Source organism: Hypanus sabinus, chromosome 23 (genome assembly GCF_030144855.1).
Source record: "Hypanus sabinus isolate sHypSab1 chromosome 23, sHypSab1.hap1, whole genome shotgun sequence".
In the NCBI taxonomy this organism is placed as follows: Eukaryota; Metazoa; Chordata; class Chondrichthyes; order Myliobatiformes; family Dasyatidae; genus Hypanus; species Hypanus sabinus.
Genome location: NC_082728.1, coordinates 29,812,526 through 29,831,403, shown reverse-complemented (window position 1 = coordinate 29,831,403; position 18,878 = coordinate 29,812,526). Strand labels below are relative to the sequence as shown.

The following is an 18,878-nucleotide window of genomic DNA, read 5'->3' as shown; positions in this document are numbered from 1 at the left end:
AAGCCAAGCTGAGGTGCTTGAAATGGATAGGGTGGAAAATAGTTGCACATAGGTTTGGAATACAAACAATATTAGAGCACAAAACACTTCACTAATGTACTTTATTTACTTGTGTGGGTTTTCAGTCTATTAAGAGGACTCCAACAATAGATCAGGAAAATTAATTTTCTTTGTAAAAGTCAATTAAATCGTTAAAGTCTACTTAGTTTTTCATAAAAATTTGAAAGAAAATATTAGAACAGTAGGAATACATGCAAAAATATTTAACTGGGGAAGAAAAATGGAAAAAATGGAGCATTGTCTATGTAAGTTGAGCATCTAACCTCAATCATGCAATTTGTGGCTATGATTATTTTAATTAGACATTTAATTTGTTTCTTTCTTGTTCTTTTCCACTTTTTTCCTATTTCCCTTTCTTAAAATTTATTACAGCAGTGCAGGGGAAAGAAAAACAAAATATAGACAAAGACATGGAGAGATTTCTGGGAAAGATAGGACTAAGGAAAATGTAAATGTAGGAAGTACATTCCGAAGTATTGTGGAGAGTGAGGAAGATAGCTACAACAAATGGAAACTGTCCATAAGACAAATAGCTGAGATGATCAGAAACGCTCATACTGATTCCAGGTTGTTTTTGTACCTCACTGATCTTGTATCTCAAAAGGAAAATACATTCACTTATTTAATAAATAACATTTCGTAATGTTATTGTTATAATGTTATTATGGTAACCTTAGGTACCATAAGGTTATTGTAGGAAAAGAAGCTTTCAAAAAATTCTCTAGTTAAGCAATCATGGCTAATATAATTTGAACATCCATGTACCTGTGATTCAGGAAGCATTTTAACTTTGAGTAAGAAAAATCAATACCTGCTCGAACCAGACTAATTTACCAGTTATTTATAAATGTGTTATTTTTTGAATTATTTCAGCAGTTAATTCCAATAGAAAAAAATGATTTGATTCTTAACCTTATTGTCACCCTAAGTGGAATGTTAACTGTGAAGTTGCCAGAAATGCATCTTCAACTGTTTTCATTCCAAATTTTCACTTTCTAATTCTTTCTGTCAAATTCAGATATACATATCATTACCTGATCATTTTTAATCATTACTAAATTAGCGATTACTGCATTTGTACTTTATTGAGTCAACCTTCCTTCTATAGTTCCCAGTTACATATCTTGCGCAATGCATTCACAGCACAATTGAAGACACACAGTACACCTACTCAAAATTTCAGTCATCATTCTTTCAGTTGGAAGTAATCATTGATTTTATGATTCAGTTCGGTTACTAATTCTCTGACACATGCAGCTTGCCATATCTTCAACATATTTCTCACATTTATAGAGATGTAATCGGACAGAAATGGTTTGAAACAAAAGATAAAAGTGTGATGGTGACTTCAGTTTTAACTGAAGCATTGCACTTTAAATAGGGAGGAAAGGAAGCTGAAGCAATATGAAAATGTCATGAAGCAAAATCTTTACATGGTGACTGGTTTTGAGGTAGAATACACTGCATGACTTTGTAATGAATGCAGATTTAATTGTAGGGTTTACAAGGAAGCTGGGTAAGTATCTGAAAAGAAAGAATTGGCAAAGTCAAGATAAAGGGCTATGGAGTTTTCTTGCATAAAGCTTCAGTTGGTGTGATAGATCAACTGATTTCCTTCCAGTAACGAGCATCTTAGTGTTGTATCCTAAGTTGCCACTGTTAAACAATTCAATAAATATAACATGAATAAACAGTTACTTTCTGTAATTCTAATAATTTTATGGAAGGCATTCCTGAATATTGGTACTAAATATTTGATGATATGTCTGCCAACGTTGGGATGGGGAGTTTAGTAGGACTGGAGGATCTATAGTGATTAGTAACGCTAATAACGTGAAGGACTTTAAACATGACTGTTAGCTTATAAGTTTTGAACTCAGAGCAGTGTGTTGACTGGGATGGTGGCTTAGAGGAACATTATAAAAATAGTACAGTTGGGTGAGTTTTTTGTGTGAATGAGAATTTCGGCTACAAATGAGATGAGACTGAGTTATTTTATAAAGTTAATAAAGAGAGGTCTTTCTACGAGAGAAAATATGAAAGGTTGTGCATCAAGTCAGGTCGAATGCTTTGAAATAATACTGCTTCAGTTACGAACTTGTGTAAGCTGTCCTTTTGATATATCAGCAAAAATTACCCAGTTGAAATAGAATGAAATAGACAAATATTGTCTGCAATCATTTTAAGAAAAATGAGGACCAGTTATTCTAATATTCAAGATGGTTGAAATATTGATTCTGGAAATTATCATCATTTTTGTTGGAAAAATAGGCATACTTTTAAGTAATTGAGTTCTATGCATACATGGAATAATTTATGAGTTTAGTTTAATGGTTTTATTTCTCACAATGTAAAATGCAATAAGCTATTAGCACTTCACATTTGATGTATGATACAAATTAGTGTACTTTACATTCAAAGCACTCACCAATCCATGCTGAATATGATAATTTGGCAAATAGAATTGTCCACCGGAAACGAGCTCTTCAGCTCACCATGTTAATGTCTACTGTCAGCACCTATCTCTTCCCAGAACTTGGTCCATGTTAATAAATTGCCATGTATTAACGATTTAACTGGTTATCCAGACACTGAAATGTTTAAGTACCGACATTCATGGGTGGAAACATTCTTCAGACCGCCTCTAAATCTTTTAATCCTCACTCTAAATATATGCCTTGCGCTTATAGATTGAATTGTACCTCCAGCTAGTAAATATGTTTATACTTCAAAAGTGGATCTGTGTAATTATCAAGTAGTCCTAGAGTAGCCAAACCCATTACACCACTTTCTACAGAAAATGAAAACTAAACAAACTGTTTTGTTGCAAGAATGCATTCCTTCAATTCTTCTAAATGTATCTGCCCTGAAATCTCAAACAAAAATTGCTCCTTCATGACAAAACGCTATGGCAGTACACAGCATTAAAAGAAGATCTTTTTCATTGCCTATTGTTAGATTCTGATAGATATTTTGTTGCAAGCTCCTTGGTTTATTGTTCAACAAACTGATTTTTTCTTCTTCCTTCCAACACGTGAAATTAACCCAAGGCTGGTTGGTTCAACTAACCTGAACTCATGGTACAAAAATGGCTGGAACTTGCATTAGCCATTTCAGTAATGGTCAAGAAATAAATATAGAACATGGCAAGCTATATTTCCCAGTATAAAAATAAGTTCCAAATGAGATCCACCAAATATCCCAGGAAGATCATATTATTGTTTGGAGGAGTTTATTTCTTTACCTGCTACTGTGAGTCTGGTGTTATTTATTTACATTGCTTTGTACAAAATAAGCTTCCTTCTACATCACAGCTTTTTGGAAAAGGCTGTTTTAAAACTAGAATATTAGAGTAGGAAGTCTGTAAGAATTTGTAAATAAGTGCAGAATCTTTCACAGATGGGGAAATTGAAAGGGGGTAAAATCTTATGCTTCCTCTATTCACAGAAAGCATGGAGGAAACCAGGAAAAGCAACTCAGAATATTTTTGCAGATATGGTAAACTCTTAAATTTTAGGGGTGACCTCTTTAGACTGAGCTATAAACTAATGCAGACTTGAGCATTATAGTATGTTGATCCAACTATTGGCCTTGGGCTGAAGTAGCTGTGGAATTGAGGTACAAGTCAAGGAGAGTAATTTCTATATGTGGTGTATTTATTTCATGCTGATATGGTTTATCCAGTTCACCAGATCTCCTATTTAAGTAGTTAGTTTATATTTGTTATTAAAGCAGGTATTGATGAGTGCAGGGTGTGTTTCCCACAATGTAAACAACTTGCTGTTCAAATGACAACATTCGGCTTCATCTAACAAACTCTTGGTGATGCCATGGGTTTTTAAGAATAATGACCATCTTGATTGTAACTGCTGATTGTATAATATTTACATTGTGACATCAGTGTTGTATAAGGAACAGTTTGATGCACCTTGATAAAGCCGTTTTTAGTACCATTTTCATGAATACTATGGAGTTCTGAAAGTTTCCTGTAATCCTAGAATTTTATGCTACATTTTTAAACTAATGCACACTTTGTGAATTTGGCTACTTTCTCATGTAACTGTAATTTGCCTGTTTACTTTTAAATTGCGCATTTTGAAATTCATTTATTGTTCATTCCATTGCTACTGTAGACCTTTTGTTTACAAAAAATCCTTAAAATATTCATTGATATTTCTAGTATCCCTTTTTAGTTTACTGTCTATTCTTTCTGCCCTCCTTAAATCTCTTTAAATAATTGCTTCTGCTTTACTCTGAAGATTTGAGACTAAGCTAATCTTGTATAGTTTTTTTTTAAATTTTTGCCATGTAAGTATGCCCTAAAGTATTACAATTTCTGCCAATTTTTCCTCAATTTATTTACCATGTTTAAACTTGTTTCCTGTTTTCTTTTAACATGTTTGGTATTGTTTGCCAATACTGTAGGAATGCACTTCAGATTTTGGAGTAGTCCAGGACTGATATAACATCACAGCAAGGCTTTGTTTAGCATCACCTAAAGGACCAACTTAAAGCCCTGTTCTGTTTCATAAAGCAGTACACGTAGCTATGTCATATACGCTTTTTTTCTCTCATGCAGCTCCATAAATATTTGTATAAAGGGGCTCATGGTATCATGGCATATTTGTGTTATTTCCATTATCATATAGCTCTTGTCATTGCATGACAGTTTAATGTAATTGCTCAATTATAATAGTCAACTGAATATTGTTTTTTATATTTTACACTTTTTATAGATAATATCATTAGTTTCTATGGGTGGGGGAAGAAGAATATAATTGAAAGAAAATGTGCATTATAGATCAATGTTAATGTAATTCTATAGAAAATATATGTTCACTTTTCTCTTAACAAGTTAATTTTTTTTCCTTTGAAAACTAGTGTGACTCTGGTGCTGAAGGAGATGGAATGACCCACCGAAGGAAGAAAAGACGAGCCTGCAATATGATGGAAGATTGTAGTTCTCAGTCTCGTGATGACTGTGTGAGCAAGGAACGCAGCTCTTCCAGGTGACAAGAAACACTGGAAGAGACCAACTTTGAATCCTAAATTAAAGAATAAAACTACAGTGCAAGATTAAAATAATTCAGTTGTAGGATTTTAAATTCATAAATATCACAGTTTTCTGTTGTTGGTAGATATCTTTTGTTTGCTTCCTTGGTGATTGTGATTCTAAACATATAGCCATCTAAGAACATGGAATGTCAAATAACCAATTTCTTTCGTGCAATTATCTGATGTTGTAAAGATATTTTTGTAAACTTTCTCCAAATTAACAGTAACACTGAGCTCTGAACAATTATCACATCAGTGTTAGCTCAGAATTATTAGATAATTTTTATTACCGGTGATTAATATTTCTGTTCAAGTTTTGCTTGAACTAAATAAAGTTGTACACTGAATAAATTGGACTTTACCCTAAAGCTCTCAATTCAGAAAACATTTTGTTCATGACTAGATTCAAAGGTTTTTCACATTAGTTATCTGCATGGGTCTAAAACATTGATACCTTGATATCCTACTTAATCAATAATTGACTCAACCATCAGCATAAAAATAATATGCTATTGATCTGGTTGAGGATGACATACCAAATATTGATTGAGAACATATGCAATGAGACTACGCAAGTCATTCTGGCCTGGATAAAGAACTTGAGTCATGCTGCAACGAGCTGATCAGACTTGTACAAAACCCAACAGATGATTAGGGTTAGGATTCTGATTGGATATAAGAGTGAAGAGTTCTGATTAATTGCCATGTTAACATTAAGTTTGTTCTTAGTCTACATTTATTATTCTATTAACCATTATTCCAGGTATATGTTTCATTTTGGTTTCTGATTAGTTTGTTTATAACCAAAAATCAAGCTGATTACAATATTGGGGGATTTGACAATAAGAAATTAGTTTTTTTCCTCTGTTCTGTGACAATGATTTTGATACTAGATATTAGGGAATATTTCATATTATGGTCTGCTAGAAATTAACAGTTTTTAGTAATTTAATACATTTTTTAGTTATATAAAATCAACCAATTATCAAGTTAACATGTTGCCCTGGTTCATTTTGAGGTAATTAGATATTTATGTAATTATAATCCTAATCCTGTAGTTTCAGCAATCTCTGGTTGCAGTGTCCATTATGGCAGAGCAGATTCAATGAGCCAAATGGCCTAATTCTGATGCTATGCTTTAAATTACTAAAGAAAACCAGTTAAATTCTTGCTGCATTATATTAAGTCCTCTCCTGGAACAAGAATGGAAGCAGTTCTGAACCTCATTTGAAAGGGAAATGGGTTTTCACTGCTTCCAAGTTCAGACAACCCTCACCCTCGCCCCCTCCCAATATTTATGCATATATAGTCTGTGTCTTAATTGCAATAAAGGCTGGTGATTTATCGTTTTGGGAGATTTTAACCAGGCCAGTCTGAAAAAATCACTAAGCAACTACCATCAACAGATCACTTAAAGTACCAGATGAAACAACACACTGAACCATTGCTACACCCTCATCAAGAATGCCTACTGTGCTATTCCACACTCTCACTTGAGGAAGTTTGATCGCCTAGCTGTATTTCTACACCCTGTATTGGCAGAGACTGAAGACTGCAGCACCAGCAGTGAGGACAAGAAGGTCTAGACAAGGGAAGCAGAGGAACGTCTACAGGACTGTTTTGAATCGGTGGACTGGACTGTATTCAAGGATTCATCTTCGAACCTGGATGAGTATGCTGCAGTTAACAATTTCATTAAAATCTGTGGATGAGTGTGTGCCCACAAAGACTTGCTGTACGTTCCCAAACCAAAAGCCGTGGGTGAACCAGGAGGTACATTGTCTTCTGAAGGCTAGATCTGTGGCATTTAAGTCTGGTGACCCAGACCTGTACCAAAAACCAGGTATGATTTGCAAGGGGCTATTTCAAGGATGAAGAGACAATTTCGAATGAGGCTGAAGGCGACATTGGATGCATGGTAACTCTGGCAGGGTCTGCAAGACATTACTTCCTACAAAGTGAAACTCAATAGCATAAATGGCAGCAATGCCTCACTACCAGATAAACTCAACACCCTTTATGCATGCTTTCAAAGGGAGAACACAACTACAGCTGTGAAGATCCCTGCTGCACCTGATAACCCTGTGATCTCTGTCTCAAGAGACCGATGCCAACCTGTTAGCGGGAGTATTCAAGGACATTTTCAACCTCTCACCACTACTGGCGGAAGTTCCCACGTGCTTCAAAAAGGCAACAATTATACCAGTGCCAAAGAAAAATAATGTGGGCTGCCTTAATGACCATCACCTGGTAGCCTCACATCTACAGTGATGAAATGCTTTGAGAGGTTGGTTATGACTAGACTAGACTGAATTCCTGCATATCGCCACAATTGGTCAATGTGGTCAATGGCAGGGGCAATCTTAATGGCTTTTCACTCAGCTTTGGACCACCTGGACAATACAAACACCTATGTCAGGATGCTGTTCATCGATTATAGCTCAGCATTTAATACCATCATTCCCACAATCCTGATTGAGAAGTTGCAGAACCTGGGCCTTTGGACCTCCCTCTGCATTTGGACCCTCAACCTCCTAACTGGAAGACCACAATCTGTGGATTGGTGATAATATCTTCTCACTGACGATCAACACTGGTGCACCTTGGGTGTGTGCTTAGCCCACTGCTTTACTCTCTCCATACCTATGACTGTGTGGCTAGACATAGCTCAAATACCATCTATAAATTTGCTGATGGTACAACCATTGTTAGTAGAATGTTAGGTGGTGACAAGAGGGCATACAGGAGGGTGCCGCAGCAACAACCTGGCACTTGATGTCAGAAAGACAAAAGAGCTAATTGTGGACTTCCAGAAGGGTAAGATGAAGGAACACATACTAATCCTCACAGAGGGATCAGAAGTGGAGAGAGTGAGCAGTTTCAAGTTCCTGGGTGTCAGGACCTCTGAGGGTCTAACCTGGTCCCAACGTATCAATGCAGTTGTAAAGAAGACAAGACACCGGCTATACTTCATTAGGAGTTTGAGGAGATTCGGCATGCCAATAAATACACTCGAAAACCAAGGAGAGCATTCTGACAGGCTGCATCACTGTCTGGATGGACAGGACCGAAAGAAGCTGCAGAAGGTTGTAAATCTAGCCAGTTCCATGTTGGGTACCAGCCTACAAATTAACCCAGGACATCTTCAGGGAGTGGTGCCTCAGAAAAGCGGTGTCCATTATTAAGGACCTCCAGCATCCAGGGCATGCCCTTTTCTCACTTACCATCAGGTAGGAGGTACAGAAGCCTGAAGGCACACTCAGCGATTCAGGAACAGCTTCTTCCCCTCTGCCATCTGATTCCCAAATGGACATTGAATTTTTGGACACCTCCTCACTTTTTTTTAATAAACACCATTTCTGTTTCTGCACATTTTTTAATCTATTCAATATGTGTAATTGATTTACTTGTTTATTATTTTTCTTTGCTAGATTACGTATTGCATTGAACTGCTGTTGCTAAGTTAACAGATTTTACACCACATGCCAGTGATAATAAACCTGATTCTGATACTTGCATAAGTGCATGAAGAGATAACATGCAGGTCATAAACTTGGATATTCCAAGATAAGCAGTTATCTGAACCATTTGCATGAAATGAAAGCAAATTCATCTGACTCTTCATTCAACTACTATCATTTGCAATGAAACAGTATGAGGGGTTTTAGTTTCGTGAACACCAGGCACTCAAAGTAAAAGCACAGTACATGTTTGATAGCAAACTTTGAATAGTGGGAAATCTGTTTGCTTGTTTTGTTATTATGCAACAATAATACAAGAACTAAATACTGTATGTTTCTAGGTATTTTCTCAGGCTTTAAGATATTCCCGAGGAAGGAGGTGAGCATTTGGATTCAAGTGTGGGAAATAACAGAAAAGTAAATTCCTTAAGTATTTCTAAATAGTCATGATAGCAGAAGAGTAAGTAGTTCCAAACTTATTGGTTAACTTAGTAAAATAAAACTTCAACTAATTATTTTGCAATTTGGTAACAAACTAATGAAACGTCCGTCACCTTCCATGGTTTCGGATGTTAATAAGTGTGAGCATTGAAATGTTAATGTAAGATTCTTTACTAAGCAGTTTTCAAATTTTTTTAATCTGCTCTGATGTTCAGTAAGATTATGGGACAGACTTCTTGCCTGAAGTACCAATACCAAGACTCATCTATGTTTCCCCTAGGTCAACAGTGCTATTTTCCTTTCAGCCCATCAGCTTCAATTTTCCCTAACCTGCTCCATTGGAGTCCTGGTGGAGTAAAATAGATAGTGTGATTTTCTGCAGACTTTAGTTCTGATGCTCTGAAATCTGCCTACTGAGTCTGCACCATTAGGAACACAAAGTAAATGGCAGCACCATGTAGAGTGTTGTTGAAGAGAGAGACTTTAGAGGTACTGTATCTGCATAGTTCCCTGGAAGTGGTTACACCAGTGGCAAGAATGGTGTAGGTAGGTGTGTGGCATACTTGCTTTCATTGACTGTGGCATATAGTCTCATCAGGCCTGTGCTTATGCCGGTTTCTGTGGCATGAAGTGACTGAGGGTACAAGACTCCCCCCTCCCCCCCCCCCCCCCCCCCGGTAGGATGCCAGTCTATCATGAGGAGCTATAGGAAGGGTGTCTTTAAATTAGAAAGGGTGCAGAAACAGTTCACAAAGATGATGTCTGATTGATGGACTTGAGTTTTACATGGAGATTGTTTAGGTGATTGTTTACCAGGAATGAAGAAGGATTAAGGGTGACCTTAGGGGTCTGTAAAATCAAAGACATCGATAGTTGGTCATTGGTCATAGATAGTCATGGTGTTTTTCCAAGTGTGTGGGAGTCTTAAATCTAGAGGGCATAGATTTATTTGAAAGGGGATCTGAGAAGCAACATTTTCCACAGAGTCTGGAAATAATTGCCGGAGGTAATTGCAATATTTAAATGATATTTGGACAGGTACATGGATAGCAAAAGTTTAGAGAACCATAGGCCAAACACAGGCATAAAGGACTAACTGAAATGGGCATCTTGGTTGACATGGATGAGTTGGGCCAAATGATTTTAAATCCAACAAAACCTTGGTAAGGATCCATTCTATTGAATGGGTGTCTCTGACTCCAGGGAGAAAGGAAGCATTTGTGTTTGTTTCAGTGATTTAGCTTGATTTTTTTTTGGTATATGGGAATGCTCCATAGTTTGTCGAATCCTTAAATGACTTAAGTTTATTTTTACTGATCGTGAGTGTAAATGAATATTTTCAGATGTCAAAAATGCTCACAAATGATCAATCACTGATTACAATGGCAAAATAACCCCTGAATTTGCTGATGGAGCATTATTGACTGTCAGGTTGGTTCTAGGAGACCAGCCAGCTGCCTCTGCTGAGAAGGCCCCTCTGTTGTGGTATGCCAAACGCAATTCTGGAGTCAAGGTCCCAGTAGCAATCAGCACTGAGGGTTACTCTGGAACAAATGATGAAGTATGAGCAGTTGGCCTGGTAGTTTAGTGCAATGGAAGATGTGCCTCCATTCCAAAACTTCTCATTGTTTCAGACTAGTTCTGTGATGCAAAAATGCCTTCTGGCTTTTTTTAAAGCCAACTAAAGACAGGTATCTTTCATCTTTCCCTCTAAAGACATGGCAAGAACTTGGAGATTGTGTGTCTTGAAGCCCCTCTAATCTGATTCTCTCTTCTCCCCCATTCCATTGGGTAAAAGATACAAAAGCCTGGAAGTACAATCCACCAAGCTCATGGACATCTGCTTACTCCACTGTTCTAAGATATTGAATGGTTCTCTAGTCCAAAAGGACCAACTGTTGACTTCACAATTTACCTCATCATCTTGCACCTAAATGTCTACATGTACTGCACTTTCTGTGTAATGCTTTGGTGTTTATGAAAGGTCAAGAATAGCTTTTCACTATACCTCAGTACCTGTGACATAATAAACCAATTATAACTTTATTTCTTTTCCAAGCCCACCAAATTTAATTTTCCTTGCTTGAGTTCCATTCCATCTTCACAACCCATTGCCTCTCAATGTTTATCTTGTTCTTGAGATCTAGATTCTACTTAATTCTATTTGAACTTCTTGACTACTCAACATCTCTTCCTAGCCCATGTTTCCTGATGCATCAAGAATCATCCCCATCTTGATTTACAATCAATACCACTTGCACTTTCAAAGTGCTGAATGTTGCACAAACTGCTGTTATACCTCTAGCCTTTCAAGTCTTGTCCTTGAATATTGTACAGTCTCCTAAATCTGTGTTTTTTTTTATGGTAGTCCATTCTCCTGCCTTCTCCCCATAACCTTTGACACCCTTACTATCAACATCCACCACTGTCCATGCAATGAATTCCACAGGTTCACTATCGTCAAGCTAAATAAATGTCTCCTCATTTCTGTTCTGTTCTTAGAAGTATGTCCTTTTCTGACATGCGTATTGGAAGGAAATGGAAAATCTGGTAGGATGTTACTGCAATAACAACGCCTCACTCACTCGAGTCAGATAAACAGTTGTTTATCAACATGTGCCAGTCCTCAGTAGGAGAATAGAAGCAGAGGGGGTCAGTTGCTTTAAATCATTGACATCAACATTTCAGAAGATCTGTCCTAAGACCAGCATAGGACAGGCATGCCAAGACAAGGCATGGCAGTGCCTCTACTTTCTTAGAAGTTTGAGTAGAATCAGCATTTAAACCAAAATCTTTTGACAGGCTTCTATAGATACACATTAGAAAGTAGCCTAACTGGTTGTATCATGGCATGGTATGAAGCATTCCTCATCAAAAATTCCCCCACCCAACCCCAAATCACCATCCAGGCAGTGCCCCTTTCTCACTGCATCCATCAGGTAGGAGGGACAGAAGCCATCAGGCTCCTGAACTGGCTGGATAACATAATTCACCCCTATGACCCACGGACTCGCTTTCAAAGACGGCACAACTCAAGTTCTCAGTACTGTTTTCATTTGCACAGTTTGTCTTTTCCACATTGGTGTTTGTCAATCTTAGCTTATGAATTGTTCTTCCTAAAATTTCATTGTACTTTTTCCTATACATGTCTGCAAGAAAATGAAATATATACATTTTGATAATACATCTACTTTGAACTTGAACCCCTAACCTTGAATATGTGCCTTCCAGTCCAAGATTCTTCACTTACTCTCCATAGTCACTCTATTCAGGTTTTTTTTAATATTCAGCATGTTTCAACAATATTCACCCCATATCTGTCTAAACTTCAAGTACAGTTGGAGAGCCTTCAAACACTCCTCAGACATTATCTCTCTCATCCCTGGGATTATTTTCATAAAGCTCCTCAACTCTCTCCACTGCCAGCACATCTATCCTTAGATATATGGCCCAAAACTACTCAAAGTATTTCAAGTACTGCAAGTCCCTCTACTACATGCTATATTGAGTACCCCCCCCCCCCCAAACATCAATTTTTCATCTATATGATTGGTCCATATTGTTGCTTCTGAACACATATGCCAGCAATAAGAGCAGTACCTCCTTATCATTGTTCCATTGTCCCTCACCTGTCAAACTGTTAGGCTGGTGGGTGAATAGAAGTTCCTTGAATTGAAATATTTGGAAAGCTAAGATTGTGTCAAGTTCTTTTGTCTTCGTAAGCATAATTTGCTAGTGCCTGATACAGATTATCACTTGTATTTGCCATTTTTTGTTATTTCATCTGGCTCAGCTATATACTGCAAAATCCTCATTAATTACTCATTTCCAGACCATTTGTAGTCTTGGCTTATTTATGATGGACTTATTTATAAACTGAAGATACAGAAAAGCCCTACTATCTATGTCCTAACTCAATCATCCCAACCTATTTTGCTGTTTTACAACGTGTCATTAAATAACATCACCATTAAAATTCTCACCACTGCTTTTCAATTCCATCTGGTATTATTTTCACTCCCTCTCGCTGTGACTTTCTCCAACATCCCAAGATCCTTGACCATCTCTTATTGCTGATGTTCTACCACTGTGGCTTTGTCTTCAGCTGCAAAGGCCCTGAGCTCCTACATTTCCATCTTTAATCTTATATACCCTTTTGCCCCTCTTTTAGACCCACCTCTAAGCTTTTGTCATCTGGCTATGTACCTATAGTAACTGAATCATATTTTGAAAGTATTTTAGGTTTGTTTACATAGTTAAAGATCTTTATAAATCAAGGTTATTGCTTGTTGATTTGCTTCTCAGCTGAATGAAGATACTAGCTGTGCTAAACAGTTGAAAGTTTATGCTTATATCAATAATCAAAATATTGGAATTTGAGCTTTATCTAAAACACCAAGATATTAAGAATACAAGAATATCAATGTTACAATATAAAACCATGGTCAGAACTGCCCAAAGTTACAGTACAACACCTAGTATTTAAATTATATGATTGATATTTTTAAGAAGTCAAAGGGAGGCAATAGGAAAAGTAATTTTGTTTGTTTAAAGAGTCAAACACAGGCCTTTTTTAGTTAATCTCTCCTCCTAGGACAGCTGTGTCATTAAAGGATTTATTCAATTGAATATTATGCCATTCTAGTTTATACTCTTCCTTCATCAAGGAGACTGAAATTACATTCTTCAGGAAATCAGGCTAGGTCTCCAGCTGCTGCCAAAAGATCATAATACAGGAGAAGTCTGCTTGACGTGGTCACCATTGACTGGCGCAACTGCAGGTTTAATAGGATGGATTTAAAACATAAGTAGTAGCTGAAAATGGGGTATCCAAAAGTATAGTAATTGATGATAAACTAATTTCATGTTACTCAATATACTGTTACCATTAAGTGGAGAACCTTTCAGTGAAATTGAAAAAAGCGGCACCAGCCATCCCTAAAAAGTACTACCAATCACCTGACTACATTTATCAGCTGCAGCATACTATAAAATTAGTCCTGAAGTTAATGGATGTTATCAAAGCCATGGAGTCCAGCTGCATTCTGATGAGCACCAGCAGAAGGAGACTTAAAGAACCTTCAATTCTAACAAGGGTCAATATCAAGCATCTTAATACAAAGCTGAGGCATTTGCAACTATCTTTGGCCAGATTTTAAGTCCTGCAGCATTGAAATAGGTCCTTTTGGCCTGCCAAATCCATGCCAACTATCAGTTACCCCTAATACACTAATTCTGTATTGATTCCAGTTTGTCTTCTCTCCACAATCTCATTTAGTACCCATAGATTTCACAATTCACTGCAAAAGATATAATTCAGCACCACCTTCAATTTACTGACACTGTCTTTGGCTCATTAATGAGAAGGATATGATTGTCAATATACAGTGCCTATGAAAAGTTTCCTCTCCTCCCCCAAAGTTTTCATGTTTTATTGTTTTACAACATTGAATCACAATGGATTTAATTTAGCTTTTTTTTAAAAAAACTGATCTGCAGGAGAAGACTCACGTTGAAATGAAAACATCTCTACAAACTGATCTAAATCAATTACAAATATAAAACAAAATTATTGATTGCATAAATAATCTAAATAATCAATATTTAGTAGATGCACCTTTGGCAGCAATTACAGCCTTGAGATCAGTTTTGCACATCTGGCACTGCAATTGTTCCCCATTATTCTTTACAACACTTCAGCTCTGTCCAATTGCATGGGGATCGTGAGTGAACAGCCCTTTTCAAGTCCAGCTGCAAATTCTCTATTGGATTGAGGTCTGGACTCTTCTCTCGCCACTCCAGGGCATTCACTTTGTTGTTTTTTAAGCCATTTCTGTGTGGCTTGATGCTTGGGGTCATTGTGTTGCTGGAAAACAAATCTCCCAACATAGTGTTTATTCTGATGGTCAAAAAGCTCCATTTTGGTTTCATCAGACCATAGAACCCTCCTCCAGCATGCCTTCTGGCAAACTCTAGCTGAGATTTAATGTCAGTCTTTTTCAACAGTGGCTTTCTCTTTGCTACTCTCCCATAAATCTGCCACTGGTAAAGCACCTGGGCAACAGTTGTGTGTGCTATCTCTCCTGTCTCAGCCACTGAAGCATGTAACTCATGCAGGGTTGTGATAGGTCTCTTGGTGGCCTCCCTCACTAGTTCCCTTCTTGCACTGTCACTCAGTTTTTGAGGATGGGCAGATTACAGCTGTACCATATTCATTTCTTGATAACTGTACTCCAAGGAATACTCAGTGACTTGGAAAGGTTCTTGTATTCATCTCCTGACTTGTGCTTTTCAATAACCTTTCTGTGGAGTTGTTACAAGTGTTCTTTTGTCTTCATGATGTAGTTTTTGCCAGGATACTGACTCACCAGCAGCTGAACCTTCCAGATACAGGTGTATTTTTACTACAATCAATTGAAACACCTTGACTGCACACAGGCCTCCAAAAATGCATCTCGATTTAACTAATTATGTGACTTCTAAAACCAATTAGCTGTGCCAGTGATGATTTGGTGTGTCAGTTTTGTAAAGCAGAATGGGGAAAAATTGCAGTGTCCAGCTGTGCAGAGCTGATAAGAGACCTATCCAGCTGCATCTACTATATACTTATGCAATCGATTATTTTGTGTTTTATATTTGTAGTTAATTTAGATCCCTTTGTAGAGGCCTGCTTTCACTTTGACATGAGAGTCTTTCTGTTGATCTGCGTCAAAAAATTAAATCCATTGTGATTCAATGTTGTAAAACAATAAAACAGGAAAACTTCCGAGGGGGCGGGGGTGAATACTTCTTTATAAGCAGCGAGGCAGTAATACGCATTGAAAGTATGATTAGATATTATTAATTGGTTTATTATTGTCACAAGTCCTGAGATCAGCGAAAAGCTTTTGTTTGTATCCCACTCAGACAGATCATTCCATGCATAAGTACATCGAGGTAATACAAAAGGGGAAAAAAACAGCATAACATAATGCTACATTTAGAAAGAAAGACAAATGAAGATCAAGGGCCATGTCGAGGTAGACTGAAAGATCATGAGTTCATCTTATACGGAACATTAGATAGATAGAACTAAATAGAACAAGGCGGTGATGAACACATGAAGGGTATTATGTTGGAATAGCTGTGCCTTTAATGTCGAAAGGAGGGCGGGCTGTAGGAAATGACGACCTCTTTTAAAATCCGATTCATCGCTCCATGTCATCTCTGATTTAGTTCAGCAGCGTTGTTAGGCAGCAGGGTAACTGGATTGTAGTGGGAGCGGAATCTGAGTGGGCTGTTGCTGCTGGAATCGAGGATGGAGTTGGCGGTGGACGGGTATCTGGCTGTTCCCTTACTCTTCACCCTGCTGGCTGTCTTGGCTGCCTCTTTGTATCTGAAATTCAGAGCTTCGGATGAGACCGCCAAGAACGAGGCAGCGAGTTCCAAAGTTAACGAGAACAATGCCGAAGAAAAGCCGAAAAGCGAGACGGAGGATGAGAGAAAGCCCGAAGATGTGAGCGAGGAGTTGGGGGCCGGGGAATCGGAGCTAGCCAAAGCGAAGCTGACGGTGGAAGAGGTCGGGGCGGCAGATGGGGAGCAGGAGCCTGCGCCTTCCCAGGAGAGGGAGAGCCAAGTAAAACAAGAGCCCACTCGCCCAGAGGAAAAACTTAAGGTAATATTCTCAAAGAGAACGTCCCGTTATTTCAAATTGTCTTTTCAACGTTTATTTCTCGGTGGAACGGAATATTATTGGAAGTGAAAGTCTTATTGCCTACGCGTCTAGGGCAAGGTGACGTGGAGCAAATTCGTCCAAGTTTCAATACTCGCCAGGATTCGCCTATGGCGTTTTTGTTTCTAAAAAAGTTGCTGTTGTGAGGCAGTCGACAACATCTGGTGTTGGGGAGAGAGCGCTGCCGCTGCTGCATTGGCTGCACATCCAACAGCCGATCAATAGCTCCTCTTCAACAGCGCACCGAGAAACGCCTCGGCACGCATTGCTGGCGTTGTTATTTTTTTTAAAAAATTAACCCATGGAGTTTGAGTAATCAAGAGCACATTTTAGTTAACTGTACTGAGTTTATTCTTGATCCAAAAGCATTAATTACACTTTGACTGAAGTATAGATGTAATTCGTAAATTTCCTAATTACACCGAGACAACAATGGGCCGAGTGGGTGTGACGCACAGTCTGCTGTACTCCGCCACTCGAGTCCAGTCCAGTACAGACAGGCGGCAGGTGACACTGAACGCGGACCACCACCGCGTCTTGGAACAGCGGCTTGTTCTCCTTGGTTACCTTAACTACTTGGTTCATATCTCGTGTTAATTTTTAAATTCAACTCTTGGCTCATTGCTACGACCTAAACAAAGCGTTACTTAATCTGGTCTTTGCACCACTAACTCTCTGCTGGAGGAACTCAGCGGGTCGAGCAGCATCAGCGGGAGGGAGAAGAACTGTTGACGTTTCGGGTCGAAACGCTGCATCGGGGCTCAAATGTAATCGGCCCTTTTGTAGGGTCCCCCCCCTCCCCCGAAATGTCGACAGTTCCTTTCCCTGCAGAGTTCTGCAGCAGATTTTTCGTTATTCCAGATTCCAACATCTAGTCTCATTAACTTCTGAACTCGCGTCAGACACTATTGAAATGAAACAACCCATACGGCAGCTCAAAATCACGCGAGATAACAGATTTGTAGGGCTTAGTGTTTTCCAGCAGACTAAACGAGTCATTTTTGTTTTGTCTCGTTGCTCTTGACAATCGACATTTTCACAGTAGAAAATCTTTTGAAGTTGGACCTTGAGTGAGTCCTTCCTTTGGCCAGGTGGACGCAACTAGGCAATTGTTCATTCTTGACGTGCAGTTTTTAATTAATTGTAGAAGTAAAAGTGCAATCTGTGGGGGAATCTTCCATCAGCATCTGGGACGAGGTTGTGAATGAGATTATTGATACGAACTATCTATGAGTTCTCTGACTTGGTCAGAAACTTACATATATGATTTGTATAATGATGTTCTGTTCAGCATCTAGTTTAGTTATCCTGATCAAATAACTGACTGGGGAGTGAAGGAATCCAATTGCATAATTTGATCAGCATTAATTAGGAGAACTGTTCTAAATTTCAGGAGTTGAGAAATATCTTCTGTAAGAGGTGCAGAGGAGAAACTTTCACTATGTTCACATAGCTGCCAATTCATTTTCTTAAATGACTAGACTGTAAAGTTAATTTTTTAGTTGCCAATCCCTGTAAGCCATGTGTACATCTTGTCTTCTGTAGTTGGGTGAATTATTACAAAATTAAGCTAAACTTGTTAATTTGTCTTGTTGGTAGAATGGCTTCCATGTTTAAGAGGTAGCTGCTCTGTTTGCAATCTCTCTGAGCTGAAGACAAAACTCAATTTTTGTTTGCACGTCAGATTGTACTCGGGGCAGCTTAAGCATGCAGCTGACTGTTTATCTGTAGGAAAAATTTGCCTCGTTTTTCGTAGCAACACACAGAAAATGCTGGAGAAGCTCAACAGGTCAGGTAGCATCTCAGACGATGAACACAGTCAATGTTTCAGGCCAAGACTTCTCATCAGGACTGGAAAGAAGAGGAGGGAAGGAATGCAAGCTGGAGGGTGAAGGTAGGTAGATGGGGGATGAAGAGAGAACTGTGAGGTGATGGTTGGAAAGGGTAAAGGACTGAACAAGGAATCTGATAGGAGAGGAGAATGGATTCTGGCAGAAAGGGATGGAGGATGGACACCAGAGGCAGATGAGAAGGAGAGATGGTATGTCTGGCAGGGTTTCCAAGACATTACTTTCTACAAAGCAAAACCCAATAGCATGAATGGCAGCGATTCTTCACTACCAGGTGAACTCAGTGCCTTCTGTGACCAC

General features: G+C 38.3%; 2 protein-coding genes across 3 annotated transcripts in view; both read left to right on the top strand.

Moving 5' to 3' along the window:
* jmjd6 (jumonji domain containing 6, arginine demethylase and lysine hydroxylase) overlaps positions 1 to 5,732 on the top strand; it is a 30,076-nt gene extending 24,344 nt beyond the window's left edge. The window contains exon 6 of the mRNA XM_059948632.1: positions 4,942 to 5,732. Coding sequence (XP_059804615.1) covers positions 4,942 to 5,073 — 132 coding nt within the window. The 3' untranslated portion in view covers positions 5,074 to 5,732. The remainder of the gene's footprint in view (positions 1 to 4,941) is intronic.
* A 10,482-nt stretch (positions 5,733 to 16,214) lies between these two features.
* LOC132380083 (matrix-remodeling-associated protein 7-like) overlaps positions 16,215 to 18,878 on the top strand; it is a 117,561-nt gene continuing 114,897 nt past the window's right edge. Inside the window, exon 1 of one of the 2 annotated variants that reach the window (XM_059948629.1) lies at positions 16,215 to 16,671. In XM_059948629.1, coding sequence (XP_059804612.1) covers positions 16,315 to 16,671 — 357 coding nt within the window. In that variant the 5' untranslated portion in view covers positions 16,215 to 16,314. The remainder of the gene's footprint in view (positions 16,672 to 18,878) is intronic. The other variant, XM_059948630.1, reaches the window with a different exon arrangement.